Source organism: Acomys minous (assembly GCF_964271855.1).
Source record: "Acomys minous genome assembly, chromosome: 3".
Taxonomy (NCBI): Eukaryota; Metazoa; Chordata; class Mammalia; order Rodentia; family Muridae; genus Acomys; species Acomys minous.
Window position 1 is genome coordinate 29,655,760 of NC_140485.1, and position 16,814 is coordinate 29,672,573.

The 16,814-nt window shown below is 53.8% G+C and overlaps 2 protein-coding genes across 2 annotated transcripts in view; one reads left to right on the plus strand and one right to left on the minus strand.

Annotated features, from left to right (window-relative positions):
* Positions 1-16,801, plus strand: part of DNAJC17 (DnaJ heat shock protein family (Hsp40) member C17) — a 33,424-nt gene extending 16,623 nt beyond the window's left edge. The window contains exons 2-11 of the mRNA XM_084776558.1: positions 4,261-4,330; positions 4,804-4,862; positions 5,111-5,198; positions 6,625-6,710; positions 6,948-7,044; positions 7,666-7,709; positions 8,646-8,723; positions 9,175-9,255; positions 10,322-10,432; positions 16,612-16,801. Of these exons, the coding sequence (XP_084632684.1) occupies positions 4,261-4,330; positions 4,804-4,862; positions 5,111-5,198; positions 6,625-6,710; positions 6,948-7,044; positions 7,666-7,709; positions 8,646-8,723; positions 9,175-9,255; positions 10,322-10,432; positions 16,612-16,731 (834 nt within the window). The 3' untranslated portion in view covers positions 16,732-16,801. The remainder of the gene's footprint in view (positions 1-4,260; positions 4,331-4,803; positions 4,863-5,110; positions 5,199-6,624; positions 6,711-6,947; positions 7,045-7,665; positions 7,710-8,645; positions 8,724-9,174; positions 9,256-10,321; positions 10,433-16,611) is intronic.
* Positions 12,685-16,605, minus strand: LOC311594667 (uncharacterized protein C15orf62 homolog, mitochondrial). Its single transcript, XM_084776559.1, has 2 exons — positions 14,442-16,605; positions 12,685-14,373 (listed from the first exon to the last, which is right to left on the minus strand). The coding sequence occupies exon 2, from the start codon at positions 14,129-14,131 to the stop codon at positions 13,586-13,588; it is 546 nt and encodes a 181-aa protein (XP_084632685.1). The 5' UTR covers positions 14,132-14,373; positions 14,442-16,605; the 3' UTR covers positions 12,685-13,585.
* Positions 16,802-16,814: the final 13 nt, after the last annotated feature.

Here is a 16,814-nt window from a genome sequence, read left to right on the forward strand (position 1 = left end):
TCTTCCTCACTTTCTCAGTTCCCTCCCTCCTTCCCTCTCTGGAGATATGGGGCACTAGATGGCCTCAAACTCACTAGTTAGCTGAGGATGACCTTGAACTCTTGATCCTCCTGTCTCCACCTGTATTGTTTTGTTTTGGTTTCCCCTCCTCTCAGGCTCACCATGTAATTCTAGCCTGCATGGTTTGACCTCATCGTGTCGAGCAGGTAAGCCCCGGGCTCCTGGAGCTTCTGGCAGTCCTCTGTGCCTCTCTCGCACTAGAAGGATAGGTGTGTGCCGCCACCCCTAGCTACCGGCTTCATTTGATATTTTTGTAGTATTTCACTTTTAAAAAATCAGATAAAGATCCTTAAAACAGAAAAGTTCAGCGTGGTAGCACACACCTTTGATCCCAGCACTTTGGAGACAGGTGGATCTGTGTGAGTTCAAGGCCAACCTGGTCTGCATAGTGAGCTTCTAGGGCAGTGAGACCCTGTCTTGGAAAAAAAGAAATACTCTATATATTTTCATATATATATGCTTACATATGAAAAGCTTAGTAAAGTATGGCTTGAAAATAAAAGGGATGGGGCCAGGTCTGGCGGTGGATATCTTTAATACCAGCAAGCACAAGGGAGATCCTGTCTCAAGAACACCAACTAAATAAAAATAGCTGCAGCTGTGGGCTCAGTGGAGGCGAGAAGGCAGATGACATGGCGCCTGGATTCATGACCATGGTTGTACATGCACAGCTACCTAGCAAGCTGTCTCTGGCCTTACCACTGTATTGGGGTTTTGGAGGGGAGGAGGCCGGGGATGCGGCCTCGTTCTGTAGCCTCGGCTAGTCCACAGCTTCCCACTGTCCTGATGGCTGTGAGCCTTCATGCCCAGCTCCTTGCCATCCTTTAATAAGAGAGCCGGGGTAATGAGCATGTGGGCTGGGATTTGCAGAAGTAGGCGATTGCAAAGCCGGAACAACAGGATGAACACCTGCTCCCTCCATGGATGCCCAAGGTCACCTGTCTCTTCAAGCTGCATCTGGAGAGCCAGGCTAGCCCTGGCACGTGTAGGTGTGGGACTGGCTCAGCCCAGCAGGTGGCAGCACAATCCCAGAGATCCTAGGCTCGGTGGCTGGAGGTACTTGGAATCAGGTACCTGCCTGGTGGCCTCTCGCCCTGGAGATGCTGGTTGCCTGCCTCTGAGGGTCCTTATTTAGCTCACTTGAGTGTAGAGATGGCATTCGTTCCCTCTGAGAAACCGGGGAGCCAGAGTGCTGAGGTGCTCCTTCCAGGAACGGGAGCAGCAGCTTACCTGTACAGAACAAAATGAGATGCGGAAGCCGCAGAAGCAGCCAGACACTGGCTCTACCACCTTTACTGGAAACCTGGAAATGAGTAAGCAGGCCGTATGGTAGCTGTTGCTTTACATATTTTACCTGCATGTGTGTCTGTGCACGATATGCAGGCAGTGCCTGAAAAGGCCAAAAGAGTTATAAATGGTTGTGAGCAACCATGTGGGGCTGGGAACCAAACCTAGTTAATTGCAAGAGCAGCAACTTCTCTTAGCCACTGAGCCATTTCTCCAGGCCCTGCTTTTTCGTTTTTGCTAGAGGGGGCTGGAGAGATGGCTCAGCGGTTAAGAGCACTGACTGCTCTTCCAGGGGTCCTGAGTTCAATTCCCAGCAACCACATGGTGGCCCACAACCATCTATAATGTGATCTGATGCATACTGTATACATAATAAATAAATTAAAAAAAAAAAAAAGAAATGCCTGGTGGTGAATGCATGTGATTGCAGCGCTTGGGAGGCTGAGGCAGGAGCAGGGAGCAGTTAAGGTCAGCCTGGACTACACAGTAAGTTCAGGTAGCCTGGTTCTACATCATATCAAGACACTGTTGGAAAAAAACTCAGCCCTCCTTTTTGTGCATGCCTGTGATTCTTGCTCTAGCTACCTCTCTAGCTGGCTATCCGCCCATCCAGAAGTAGATTTGTTTTGAGACGGGCGTCTCAGAACTCAACATGTACCCCAGTCTTGTCTCAATATGAACTACCGATCTGCCTCAGCCTCCCAACTGCTTGGATTCCAGGCCTGAATGTCACTCCTCATCACTTTCTCAGAACTCCTCTAATGTGCTGAGAAAGAAGCAACGGTGTGCCTGACCAGGTGTCTGTACCTGTTTGATTTATTTGCTTTTAAATGCGTCCACCTTTAATCCCAGCACTCGGGAGGCAGAGGCAGGCAGATCTCTGTGAGTTCGAGGCCAGCTTGGTCTACAGATTTCCAGAACAGCCAAGGCTACACAGAGAAACTCTATGTTGGAAAAAAATACACAAACAGATGCACGCATGTACGCACATGTGAAAAGCTGAATGCAGTAGCACTCACCTTTAATCTTAGCACTCAGGAAGGAGGCAGAGGCCGGCAGATCTCTGTGAGTTCCAGGACAGTCTGGTCTACATAGTAAGTCCAGGACAGCCAGGGCTATGTAGAGAGACCTTGTCCCAAAAAATAAAAATGAACTAAAAATGATATTTATTTATTGAGTGTGTGTGTATGTTGTGTGTAGGGGTGCATATGCATATGTGCATGGTGTGCGTGTGTATGTTGTGTGTAGGGGTGCATATGCATATGTGCGTGGTGTGCGTGTGTGTGTTGTGTGTAGGGGTGCATATGCATATGTGCATGGTGTGCGTGTGTGTGTTGTGTGTAGGGGTGCATATGCATATGTGCATGGTGTGTGTGTTGTGTGTAGGGGTGCATATGTGCATGGTGTGCGTGTGTGTGTTGTGTGTAGGGGTGCATATGCATATGTGCCATGGTGTGCGTGTGTGTGTTGTGTGTAGGGGTGCATATGCATATGTGCATGGTGTGCGTGTGTGTGTTGTGTGTAGGGGTGCATATGTGCATGGTGTGCGTGTGTGTGTTGTGTGTAGGGGTGCATATGCATATGTGCCATGGTGTGCGTGTGTGTGTTGTGTGTAGGGGTGCATATGTGCATGGTGTGCGTGTGACGTTGGGAGGACAGCTGTGGGTTTTGGTTCTCTTCTTTCACTTTAGCGTTCCAGGGATCAAACTCAGGTTGTCAGACTTGACAGCAAGTGCCCTTACCCGCTGAGCCATCTCTCTAGCCCCTGTAGCGGTTATGTTGTTTGTTTTGATTTGATTTGAGACAGGGTCTGATGCAGCCCAGGCTGGCTTTGTAACTTACTGTACAGCCAGGACAACCTTGAGCTCTTGATCTCCAGCTTCTGAGTTTGCAGGCATGGACCACCACACCAAGCCATTGTCATGGTTTTGGTTGTTTGGTTGTTTGGTTTGGTTTTTGGAAACAGAGTTTCTCTGTGTAGCCTTGGCTGTCCTAGACTCACTCTGTAGACCAGGCTGGCCTCGAACTCACAGGATCCACCTGCCTCTGCCTCCTGAGTGCTGGGATTAAAGGCGTGTGCCACCACGCCCGGCCATTGTCATATTTTAATGGGTCTCCTGGTGAGAGAAAGTTTGCTAGTTCCACTTACTGTTGTTGCATTGAGCATCTTTATATACTTATTTTGTCATTTCTCTCAAGTTCAAATTTGTAGGCTGGATCAAAGGGAAAGTGTGTGTGTGTGTGTGTGTGTGTGTGTGTGTGTGTGTGTGTAGTTTGTTTTTTGTTCATTTGTTTTTCAAGACAGGATTTCTCCATGTAGCCTTGGCTGTCCTGAACTTACTATGTAGACCAGGCTGGCCTCAAACTCACATTGATCCATCTGCCTCTGCCTCCCTGAGTGCTGGGATTACAGGTGTGTACCACCAGGCCTGGCTGGGAAAATACATTTTAAAATGTAATTGATAAGATCACCTCACCAGACCACCTGAATGTCATGTCTGGAATCTATGTGGTGGAATAAAGAACCAACTCCACCTCCTATCCTGACTCCCACATGGCACAAGAACACAAGATAAATTAAAAACAAGTAAGTGTGTAATAACGAAGCTTTAGCAGCTAAGGTTTCCTTCAGAAAGGTGGCTGCGGTTTCCATGGCCACCAGCAGTGTATCTAGTAGCTGTTTGCAAATGGCTGTACTGACACACTAGGACCAAGTGATGAGACTGGGCTCTGCTAGAAGCAGGCCCTGCCTCCCTGCTGGACATCAGTGGCCAGCTCCCTCCATGGCCTTCGCTTTCTTTATTACAAGTGCCATGGTGGCTGAGAAAAGGGAGCTAGAGTCTCTGTTAGGTGGCATGGGCTTTCCTGTTGTCCCTCAGGGAGGGTGACTGATTTGTACTCTGACTCTTCTAGGTGAAGAAGGCATACAGGCAAAAAGCGCTCTCCTGTCACCCAGACAAAAACCCGGATAACCCCAGAGCAGGTGAGACTCTCGAGACCTGCTCACCTGACCTCAGCTCTGTGTGTCTGTGCTGTGGGTGTAGATGCATGTGGCCGCTGTGAGCAGCGTAGGGCTTGGCTTCACATGTCAGGGGTATCCAGTTGGTTGTGAGTGTACTTACTGTTCACTGTTGGCCTGTGGTGTGCTGGTGTTGGCTTCTTTGAAGGGTTCTGCTGAGAAAGCACAAGAGTGTCACATCCGGGCTGGAGAGATGTCTCAGTGGTTAAGAGCGCCACCTGCTCTTCCAGAGGTTCTGAGTTCAATTCCCAGCAACCACATGGTGGTTCACAAACCATCTATAATGTGGTCTGATGCCCTCTTCTGGCATGCAGTTGTACATGCAGGCAGACCACTGTATACATAATAATAAATAAATCTTGAAAAAAAAAAGAGTGTCACATCCAGCTTCATTTCTTTTCTCTTGTTATTTTTTATATGTTTGTCCCTGTGTGTAGCTGAACTCTTCCACCAGCTTTCCCAGGCCTTGGAGGTACTGACTGATGCTGCAGCCAGGGTAAGTGCCACCTTCTTTATCTGAATTGTCCCCAGGGACTAGAGACTGCTGCTGTCTAGAAAAACCTAATCTCATGCTAACTGGGCAGGCTTAGCTAGCACTGGGATGCGAGGTCCTTGACCCTTTGCCCTGCGGTACCTACTTGTTGGCCAAGCTCCAGGGATCCTGATGGTTCTGGGTTGGGGGCAGGGGCCTGGAAGATTCCGGATCTCCTCTGGCTGACTCTGCTGTGTTTTGGGTTTTTCCAGGCTGCTTATGATAAGGTGAGGAAAGCCAAGAAGCAGGCAGCAGAGAGGACCCAGAGGCTCGATGAGAAAAGGAAGAAAGTGAAGCTTGGTAGGTGACCTCGCCAGGCTGGCCGGCCTCTGGCTTCCCGCGGCCTTCGCTGTTAGTCTCGGCTTTCTCCTTAGAGCCTTTGCAGAGCTTTCCTGGCAGAACTGTGTGGAGAGGCGAGGCCCTAAAGGCTCTTTCAGGAATGGCATCAGCTACTGATGTACTACTAAAGTTAAGACTCCTCGGGCTGGAGCTGCGGCTCTGAGGTTAAAGCACTTGCTGCTCAGGCAGAGGACCTGAGCTCAGCTCCCAGCACCCACTTGGCAGCGCACATCATGTGGCGCTCCAGTTCCAGGGAGCTGATACTCCCTTCTGACTTCTGCAGGTCCCAGGCATGCAGGTAGTGCATGCAGACAAAACACATAAAAGTAACAGTAAATACTGCTAGAAGCTTGCTGGAGTGGGAACTCACACAGAGTCCTTACCTCCGGCGGAGGCTGGCTTTTCCTACTCACTCTAGCCCCTTCCTACTAAGTCTGCATTCTGAGAAGCTTCCTCAGAGATGCAGGGAGCAGAATACAGTCCAGCGTCTACAGATGTGTGTTACATTTATTTATTTAGTGTGTGGGTGTGCACGTGCATGCCACTGAGCACTCTTAGGTGTCAGAAAACAACTTGCAAGAACCAGTTCTGTCCTTCCACCGTGTGGGTTCTGGAGTTGAACTCAGGTCATCGTGCTTGGCAGCCAGCGGATTTGTGCTGGGTCCCCTCACCGGCCCCACCTTGGTCATGTTTAGTGAATTTACCAAACAAACAGATGGGCTAGGGCCTGCTTAGTGGGAGAAGGCTTGCTTAGGTCAAGGCAGGGATGGGAGGCAGAAGGGGGCACTTCTGGGTAAGTCAGGTAGGCAGAGAGGAAAGTGAGTCCTAAGCCTGAGAGAAGGGTTTGTTACAACATTGTCCTGGCACAGGCCTTGGGATGTAGGAGTACACCGGCAGCAGTCGGCCTGTCTGAGGAGAGGCCACGGGAACTCGGGCCACGGTGAAGCTTGCCAGAGGAGAGGGAGGAAGGGACACAGTGAGAACTTGAGTTCTGTGATGGGAAATGAATCAAAGCTGAGACTCGGCCAAGTCAGGATGTAATGCCAAACCACAGCAACAGAGGCAAGCTGCTCCACCCACAGGCATCTTTGACACAAGGCCCTAGGCTGCTGACCCAGCACCCACCTGTTCTCTGTTCACTTCATGGAGCGAACCTGCTTGGTCAGTGTGAGCCATTTTAACTCTTGCAGACCCGTGGCTGCTTGGCAGGAGCCCATGTCTCTTCTGTGTGTGTCCCTTTGCAGTGGAAAGTAACTGCAAGAGATGGCTGGGTTGCTCTATGGCGCCCATCCTGTCTGAGGTGGTGGGGGACAGCCAGAGCTGGGGTGGTCTGAGGCTGTAATAGACATACAACCTAGACACTGGACCACTCTACCCTTGTGCCTAGACCTGGAGGCCCGGGAGCGCCAGGCCCAGGCCCAGGGGAGTGGGGAAGACGAGGAGAGCCGGAGCACCACAACCCTAGAACAGGAGGTGAGCACCCAGACCCTGGCCTGAGGGTCACCGCTGCTGGAGGGCGAGGTGCCTGAGTAGCCATCGTGTGGGGAGAGCTTGCTCTGTTTGTCTTCTGTGGGAGCTGGGTGATTTGTCCCACCCACAGGTTGCTGGGCCCTAGCTTGCAGGTGGAACCTCCCAGGGACGTTTACGAGGTGGGCCAACCTGGAATCGGATCTGCACAGAATTGTCACCCCTCCGCCTCCCGCTCTGCAGATTGCGCGCCTTCGAGAAGAGGGTTCCCGTCAGTTGGAGGAGCAGCAAAGGCTGGTCCAGGAGCAGATCCGCCAGGACCGAGAGCAGAGGCTGAGAGGTGAGAACGGCACCCTGTCTCCTGAGTGCTCGCCCTGGCTGCTTCCTGCAGTGCCTGTGGAGGGCCCCCTGTCTCCTGAGTGCTCGCCCTGGCTGCTTCCTGCAGTGCCTGTGGAGGGCCCCCTGTCTCCTGAGTGCTCGCCCTGGCTGCTTCCTGCAGTGCCTGCCCTGGTTGCTTCCTGCAGTGCCTGTGGAGGGGCCCCCCTGCCAGAACCCTGTGATACCCCATGCTGTTCCACAGCGTCCTGCGGTGATACACACTAGTTTGTAGGAGCCTTATAAGCTTCTTACAGGTCTCAATCCCAGATCTTGGGGGAAAGGCCTTGGGGTACCTGGCCTTAGTGGAGCTGAGGAGTCTGTATCTGCCTCTGGCCCCTAGGATGTGTTCCCAGCTTCTCAATTGGGAGAGCTAACAGGTGACCTTCAGGAAGTGGCTGAGCCAGCTATCCAAGGATGGGGTGGGATTGTGTCTAGCTTCCCCTTAAGACCCTTCACCAGGAAAGGGCAGGCATTTCCCTGGCACACGAGGAGCCTTTTATGTCAGTCCTCTGGCTTGGTGCCACCTCTCTAGTGGGAGACCTTGGACTCTCTGAAATTTTACTCCCCCCCCCAATATTTTTAGGAAGAACAGAAAATATTGAAGGCAAAGGAACCCCCAAACTAAAGGTGAGTCTGTGGGATCTGATATCACAGCACAGCAGCTCTCAGTGAGAACAGGTGCTTTTCTGTGGGCAACTGTTACATTCTTCCATCATCCTGGGCCTGGACCTTAGGACAGTCTCTTAGAGCTTGCCTCACCAAGTGGCTGTAACATTGGCAGGTGTGGGCAAGGCATCCTCAGAAGCCCTTTGAGACATGTTCTAATAGTGCCACGTTGTCACTAAGACTGATCAGGCTGTCTTCCACTCAGTTTCTGTGGTTCCACGTTCTGCTCTGTCCCTTGGGGTGTCCAGGCCCTGCCAGACACCGAGCAGAGAAGGATGAAGCAGAGCCCAGAACAGGTGGGGTCTGCAGGACCCTGGTCTAGCTGGGAGGGGTGGGGGAGGCCTTCGAGATTTTGGTGTTAAAGCTTTTCCCAGCTCAGAGCTGTCCCAATGAAACAGCAACTTGTTAGATGTCATTTAGGGAAATCACTAATGCCTGTTTATTCAAGGTGGACAAGAACTACATATATAAGCCTTGGGGAGTGGGAAGGGATTTCCAGGGTGGGGGCATGTCATTGGTTGGGGCTGGGATGCTGGTGATGCTCTATTTGCATCCAGATGCCAGGCCAATGACTACCTGTGACTACCTTGAGAATTGTGTGTGTGTGTGGAGGGGGGGGGTCACCAGGCTACGTGCCCTGGGGCATGTAGGCACAGACACATGGGCTCCTGCAGGTCTCAGGGTGGGATTTTTGGTCTCAAGTTGAGATTTTTGGGGTTTGGACACGTCTCTGACCTCACTCTAGCTCCCTGCCTGTTTTCTCCAGTCGCCCAGCCTACATGCCCCACAAGTTTCCACAGGAAGCATGGTTTGGGTGGCGAACAGCAGGGTTTCCTCTCAGAGGGGCAGGCTGACTTGTGCGGGGCGATGTAGGTGATGCTGTTGTCGTCTTTGTAGCTAAAGTGGAAGTGTAAGAAGGAGGACGAGTCCCAGGGTGGCTACTCCAGAGATGTCCTCCTCAGGCTTTTACAGAAGGTACGCTCCGCTGGCATCTGCCACAGTGCCCCTGAGCTCCATCTTTTCTTGTCTGTGCCATAACCATGATCAGCCTAGAGACTCCCCTAGGCCAGGTCACCCCTCGTTAGAGTTACCGTGTGCCCTTCTGGCCAGCTCTCCCTCCCTGCCCTCCCTTTCCTTGAAGCACAGGGTTTAGCTGGATGTGCCGAGGTGGCTGCCTAGCATGAGAGCTCCCTCTGCTTTCCTGCTTTGGGAAGTTGAGACAGCTGTGCCGTGTGCTAGCCTAGGTCCCAGTGTTCTGCCCATTGCACCTTTGCTGTCCTGTGTACCTGAGGAAATGGAAACAACTTCATTTCCTCTCCAGTCTTGCTCCTCTGCATCCCTAGAAATAGCTTATTCCAAGGCTGGACTGTAGCATAATGGGCCACGCTGCGTGTTCAGTCATATTCTGGCTCTCTTGTCCCCACAGTATGGGGAGGTTCTCAACCTGGTGCTGTCCAGAAAGAAGGCAGGCAACGCCATAGTGGAGTTTGCAACTGTCAAGGCTGCGGTGAGTACTGTGTGGGCCTTGAGGGCCACTAATAGTCCTGTGATTCTGGGCAGGGGCCCAATTTCATGGGTCCTTCATATTAGGTGATCCGTACTGCCAGTGGATCTTTAGGCCAGCTCAAGAGCTAAATATCTCCAAGAGGTCTCCTGGCTTTAAGATTGGATGAGAAAATGTGCTGACGTATTTCACTCCAGCTAGCCCCACCTTACACCCTCCATCCTGCACCAGCATGGCCTCCCACCCTGCACCAGCATGGCCTCCCTCCACCCTGCACCAGCATGGCTTCCCACCCTGCACCAGCATGGCCTCCCACCCTGCACCAGCATGGCCTCCCACCCTGCACCAGCATGGCCTCCCACCCTGCACCAGCATGGCCTCCCACCCTGCACCAGCATGGCCTCCCTCCACCCTGCACCACCATGGCCTCCCACCCTGCACCAGCATGGCCTCCCACCCTGCACCAGCATGGCCTCCCTCCACCCTGCACCACCATGGCCTCCCACCCTGCACTAGCATGGCCTCCCACCCTGCACCAGCATGGCCTCCCACCCTGCACCAGCATGGCCTCCCACCCTGCACTAGCATGGCCTCCCACCCTGCACCAGCATGGCCTCCACCCTGCACCAGCATGGCCTCCCACCCTGCACCAGCATGGCCTCCCTCCACCCTGCACCACCATGGCCTCCCACCCTGCACTAGCATGGCCTCCCACCCTGCACCAGCATGGCCTCCCACCCTGCACCAGCATGGCCTCCCACCCTGCACCAGCATGGCCTCCCACCCTGCACCAGCATGGCCTCCCACCCTGCACCAGCATGGCCTCCCTCCACCCTGCACCAGCATGGCCTCCCACCCTGAATGTTCCTTTTTGTCTCCAAATCAGAAGGTGCATCTCCTCCACTTGCTCCCGAGCACGAGAGAACTTGAGCATAGCGTCGTTTGCAGGTTGCTGAGGTTGTCCAGATCCGTTTGGAGGATGAGAATGTTGGCTTTAATTTTTCTGTGGGCTAGAAAGAGCCCCTTAGAGCTGGACTGGATTGGACAGCCTGAGTACTCTGTTTGACAGGAGCTGGCTGTCAGAAATGAAGTGGGCCTGGTGGACAACCCTCTGAGGATTTCCTGGTTGGAGGGACAGCCCCAGAGCACAGTGGACCCCAGCCACCCAGGATTGCCAACGGTAAAAACCCGGGCGTCACGTAGCTGGGTCTGCCTGGGGTGTGGGACCCTCTCGCACTTCACCTTTCTCCAAGTCAGATAAGAGCAGATGGGGTGGAGGGTTCAGCAGCCCAGCTGAGAGGCCTGACTCTCTGCTCATCTCTCTTCTCTCTGAGGTACCAGAAGACCCTATCCTAGGTTTTTTTCTTCTCTATTTTACTTACTTATTTACTTTTTTCTGGCCTGGGATCAAACCCAGGGTCCGACTCATAATTAGCCCGCACTCTGCTGGAGGGGAAGTACACCTCCAGAACTACACAGAATGTGCTTTGTGTGTCTCCTGTTGGAGCGCTCATCCCTACCGAGAGGACTTCTGTGTGTTTGCTCTTGGTCGTGCTGGGAAGGACTTGTAGTTTAGGAAATCCAGTGTTGGGTGAGGAGGGCCAGGAGGCAATGACTAGAGCAGTGGGTGTTCCCAGGTGCGTCTCTGGCTTCCCACTGACAAACTGCCTCTGAAGAGCACATCTCCCCTAGAATAACATCAAGTCTCATCTTGAACCTGGGGTGCCATATGTGGTGTCCCACTTGTGGCGAAGTGTTCACTTTCTAGCTACTTTGGGCCCAGGGCTGCCTTAGTCTGTATGACACCACAATGGATTGTGTTACTCTGTCCTTCTTGGTCCCGCTTATTATAGCCTGGCTGCAGAGGTTGGGACCTGGGGCTTTTTTCACTCATGTTGGAGGGATGGTTGCTTTGTGGGCAGGAGCTCTTGGCTCTTCCCTTCTCTGAAACAGCCTGGGTACCTGTTGGCATGTGCACAGCTTCTCAGAGAATCATCAGACTCTGTCTGGTCCCTTGTCCCCATGCCTGCCTGAGAGAGCGGAAGCTTTGGGGAGTGTGTCTGTCTTAGTTACTTTTCTGTTGTCCCCATGGCCAAGGTGACTTATAAAGAAAGCATTTGATTTGGGGCTCATACTTCTAGAAGGTTGTAGAGCCCATGACCATCGTGGAGGGGGTGTGGCAGCAGGCAGGTGGGCAGGACACTGGACAGGCACCTGAGAGCTTATGTGCTAAGATGACAACCACAAGGCAGAGAGACAGAGGTGCCTGGGAATAGCACAGGCTTTTGAGACCTCAAAGCCTGGTGTCAGTGACACACCTCCTCCAACAAGGCTACACTTGCTAATCCTTCCCGAACAGTTCCACCCACTGGGGACCAAGTATCCCAGCATGAGTCTAAGGGGGCCGTTTTCATTCATATCACCACAGGGCCCCTGACCCTGCATAGAAAAGAGCATGAAGTAGTGTAGGCCAGTTCAGGATCCCGGCTTGAAAGAAGCCTGGTACCCCACCATTAAGTTTCAGCATTTCCATCCCAGATCATACTCCGTAGGTTGCATTAGAAAAACTTTTATTGATTGCCTCCTGTATCTAGAGGAGGCTTGCCGCTGGGCACCTCTGCACAGGAGCAGGAAAAAGACGTACAGATGTGGGTCTGTGACGGCAGCGCGGGTCACAGCTTCCTTCTGTTCTTCTTTCACACTTTGAGTAGCCCAAAGGCCAGACCCACGTGGTCCCAGTGCTCCTGGGCTGTGGACGGGGTAGTAGTCCAGTTGGTACCCTTGGCCTGTTTTGGGCAAGGCAGAGCTCCCCAGGCCTGGTGGAGGATTCTGGAGCTTCTTGGTGGTGCCTTGTCCTTTCCCTAGTCTGGGTCTCCGCTCTGCTGGGAAGGAAGGCTGCTGTTGTTGCAGCTGAGCCAGAGGCTCCCATTCACAGGGCCCATGGATGTTCCCAGGACACCTTGCAGATCTGTGGGCTGCTCGAGCCTCATGCTCTGCTTTGCTGCTGATGTTTTGCCTTTCCCCTGCAATCTCCTCTGCCTGCCAGCCGCCCCTGCACTTGCAGCCTGGAGCTAGCATCTTCCTTTCCTTACGCATGGGTCTGATGGTTCCACACTAGTGTCTGGCCAGCACAGTCCAGTAGACTTTGGTCTAACAGTTAGTGTTTATGCTCTGTTGTCCAGCAGGTAGCTACCAGTCAGGTGTGGCTGTTGATTTAAAATGTTGCTAAGTGGGCTGGAGAGATGGCTCAGCAATTAAGAACACACACTGCTCTTTAGAGGGCCTGAGTTCAGTCCCCAGCACCCACATCAGGTGGCTCACAACTGCCTGTAAGTCTAGCTCCGGGGGCATCAACGCCTTTGGCCTCTGCAGGCGCCTGCATGCACTTGCGTGCATGTGTATGCACACACACAATTTTAAAAAAAATCCTCCCCCCCCCCCCAGACAGGGTTTCTCTGTGTAGCCTTGGCTGTCCTGGACTCACTTTGTAGACCAGGCTGGCCTCAAACTCAGAGCGATCCACTGCCCCTGACTCCCAAGTGCTAAGATTAAAGATTTGCGCCACCACCTCCTGGCTAAAAAAGAATTCTTAAAAAACATCTTTAAAATGCGGCTAGAGCGCTGGCATGTGGCTCATTTTGGTAGAGTCCTTGCTTAGCATGCATGAAGCCCTGGATTTGATCCCTAGTGCCACATAAAATACCTGGGTGTGGTGACACATGCCTGTACTCCCAGCACTGAGGCAGGGTCTCTTGTCAGGTGGCTGGCACACCTGCCCAGCATTTCTGTGTGAGTACTGCAGGTCTGGACTCAGGTCCCCCTGCATGCGCAGCAGGCACTTTACCCACGGAGCCATCCTCCAGCCTCCGGAACTGAATTTCCAGTTTGCTTTTACTTCATTAAACAATCATATGAAGTCACTGGTGACTTGTCCATTCCTGTTCCTCTCTGGCCTCCCACCTTCCTGCTTCTTCCTAGACGTGTCCCGTGACTTCCCTGTCACAGTCGAGGCACTGTCTGTCCTACTTGCCAGCTTGTCCCTGTGCTGCCCTGCCTCTCCACTGACTAGTTCCTGCGTTTGCAGGTTGTGGCTTCCTTTTCCTGGCCTCTCCAGCTTCCTTCTAGACTCCTGCCAGAAAGTGACCCCATACGTTCCCAGCTGGCTTCTGTCCCTTCACTCAGGGTGGCTTGGAGGGTTGGTCAGCAGCCAGAGGGCAAGCAGGACTGTGGCTTCCTGTCCCCACCTGTCCCCTACTCCCATACTGCGCCTTCCTTGCCTGGGTCCCACAGGTTCCACTCCGCCAGTCACCCCAGTTGTCTGTCTTCACCAGGGTCAGAAGTGGGGCTCGCTGGGGAACTGCTCCTTCAGCACCTGTAGGATTTCCTCCAGAAGTGAGACCCCCAGGTCCACTTGGAAGGAAAAGAAAGGGTCACTGAGCTCTGGAGTAGGTGTCCTCGGGAAGTGGGGAGTGTTCAAAAGGCCCTCCTCTGAGCACGGGTGGAGGGGGCCTGTCAGGGAGACTGCTGAGGGCAGGGTGGCCGAGTAGGAAGCAGGGTAGGTCGCTGGGGCCTCCAGAATGTTGGGGCAGCTGCAGCTCTCGCGGTAGAGGCGAGGGGGCTTGGGTGGGGCCAGCAGAGTGGCGCGGGGCTGCTCATCCCCCCACAGGGGCAGTCGCCGGCCATCTGGCCTCCCTTGTAGTTCCCGAATGACTTCTCGGTTGCTGTACTCCTCATGGTCACCGCCAGCAGTGCTGGCCTGGCTAAGTATGCTGCCCTGTCGCCGAAGTCGCCGTGGCCGCCCCAGGGTCATTCGCTTGAAAAAGGAGGCATTGCGGAAGGAGCCTTTCCGCCAGGTCTCCATGGAGCTCCCAAGACTCATCCAGTGGGCCTGGCATCTGAGGAGCTCCACAGAGGGGCTCAGCAGCAGCAGCAGCAGCAGCAGCAAGTGACCATTTGCTTGAGTGCTGAGTGCCAGGAACCAGAGACACCCACCCCTCAAGGGCTGGCAGCAGAGGCTGTGGGGCTCTGCCCAATGTGGTCCTTTGGTTTATGTCTTGGATGGTGAGGCAAGACTAGTAGCAGGGAGATTTTGTCCAGGAGATCAGGGTGCTGGGAATTCACCTGGATAAGAGTGGCGTGGTTACTTGATCAGCATGTGGAAAAAACCCAGAGGAAGCAGCAGTACTTACCAGGCAGAGCAGGGGCAAAACAAAGCTGAGGGCTGGTGGGCTGGCCAGACCTCTAGCAGGGCAGCAGCACTCCTTCCACAGGCAGGCAGCAGCGGGCTCTCCTCACCTTCTCTCTGATGGCTCCTGGCATGTGCCGATCTCCTGGCCAGCATAGGGCTGTGCTCTCTGTGCCAGCATCTGGGGACTGATTAGTGGTTTGGCTGTTTGTACCAGCGTGTGGTAGAGATGTGTTTTGTTTTCAGCTGACTCAGTCAGGTGGGAAGTCAGTTTGGTTTCGTGCTCTGAGGTAATTGCAGCATCCGCAGGCTGGGATTGGGTCAGTTGTGACCAACACCCCAAGGCAGTAGGACGCTTCAGATTCCTCTGGGGACTGGTCTGGGGACAGCCCTGCTTGGTGTGTCACCAGGCTACTTCCTTTCTAGTAAAGGCTCCACAGCCACCTTGACCCCAGCAGGCCTGCCTGGCTTCCAGCCCCAGAAGTCTCTAGGAGGAGCCCAGGGAGGTGATGCTAATTGAAAGGCAACTTTTGGAACAATTGCTGGGGAAGAAAGAGAAGAGACCTGCTGGTGTGGGTGACTCAGCCCCGGGCTGGAAGACAGGCCCTCATTAACCAGGCCACAGGAGTGGTGGGGAAGGATGTGGAGGGTGTGGTAACGGGAACAGCCCCGTGCCTGTGCAGGGCTTGCTCCTCCCGAGGTGCTGGGGGCATGCCAGGGGTGACTTGAAGTTTTCCTGGAAGAGCAATGCAAACGTGGGGAAGGAGCACTGCCCTCCCCACAGCTGGGGCATCAGCATGGCTGCTCAGCTTCTTAGTCTCTTCCTCACTCCAGCAGGAGTCCAGTGCCCTGCTGCTCCTGTGTTGCTCCCATCCTTTCCCTCTGGCTCATGGGCCTCATTTGGGGACCTTCTTGTGGACAGGGTCAGGACGTGTGAGCCTGCCATGAACTGCCGTTAACTGGGGGGAGGGTGGCGGTAGAGGGCATGACTGTGGATGGAGGAGGTATAAGGTCAGGGAGACCCAGCTGGGTACCACTTCCTGCTTATCTGCACCCTTAATATCAACAACTTAACCACTCCCATCTTACTCCCTGAGTTGTTGGTGGCTGGCCAAGCCTTCTTCTGGGGGGAGGCACCAGTGTGGGGTGTCCCCAGGAGACTCCACAACTGTTTTGTCACCGATGGGCCACCACACTTGTAATCCCTGTTCTGGCTTGTGGCCATGCCAGCTCTGGTGGGTTTCCCTCTCTGATCAGCTGTGATGGTATCACAGCTCCAGCTGTGCTAAGGGAGGCAGTGCTCTGACTCAGTGTTGCTCCTGATGGGCTGTGGGCAGCGCAGTGCTCTGCCTTGAGGCTGCTTCACCTCACACAGCCTTGGCATGCTGGAGGCTGTCTGTTCCTAGGCCATTAAAGTGTAGCCTCCCTGGGTCCCCTGCACAGCTCAAAAGATCATAAAAGAAAGTCAAAGCCAGGCCTGGTAACGCACGCCTTTAATCCCAGCACTCAGGACGCAGAGGCAGGTGGATCATTGTGAGTTCGAGGACAGCCTGGTCTACAAAGCAAGTCTAGGACAGCCAAGGCTACACAGAGAAACCCTGTCCCCCCAAAAAAAATAAAAATAAAAAAAAAAAGAAAAAGAAAGTTGAGGCCCCTGCCTTGTGGTAGTCTGGGTCTGTGTCCTTTTGAGGCAAGGTGGGCTCACACTTGCTCTGCTTATCTAGGGGGGGGGCACTTGGAGGCTGTGAGGGGCAAGGCCCCCTCCTGTATCCACCACAGCAGGAAGTGCTCTGGTCTGTGTCCAGCAGGGTCCTGTTGGAAACCTGCCAGGCAGAAGCCATGGGCGGAAGGAAAGAGTCAGATAAAGGGCTGAGAGGAAATGAAGCAGGAGGGCCAGGCCAGCACATAGGAAAGTGATTCACAAGGAAGAGCTGAGCCAGAGCAGGATGTGGACAGATGTGACGTCCTGGGCGAAGGGAGATTGAGGGCAGCACCTTAGTGATGAGCCGCCAGGGAGCTTAGGCCTGCTTTCTCCGAAGGCTCCTGGAGGAGTTGGCCTTCCCTTCTTCCTCATGGGCTTTTAGACTTGGCTCTGTCTAGGCCCTAGACTGAGTCTATAATCTGTGGGGCTGGGCCCCGGTGTCCTGATGCCTCTCTGTCCCTTCTGTCCCCAGGGCTCAGTGCTGTCAGAAAGGGACTATGAGAGTCTTGTCATGATGCGCATGCGCCAAGCCGCTGAGCGCCAGCAACTCATCGCCCAGATGCAGCAGGAAGATGAGGGGCAGCCCACGTAGCCCCAGCTCCAGCCTTCCCACCCCACACCTACCCCTGAATCATGACCAATAAACTTTTTTAAAAAAATCAGTCTACTTTTCTT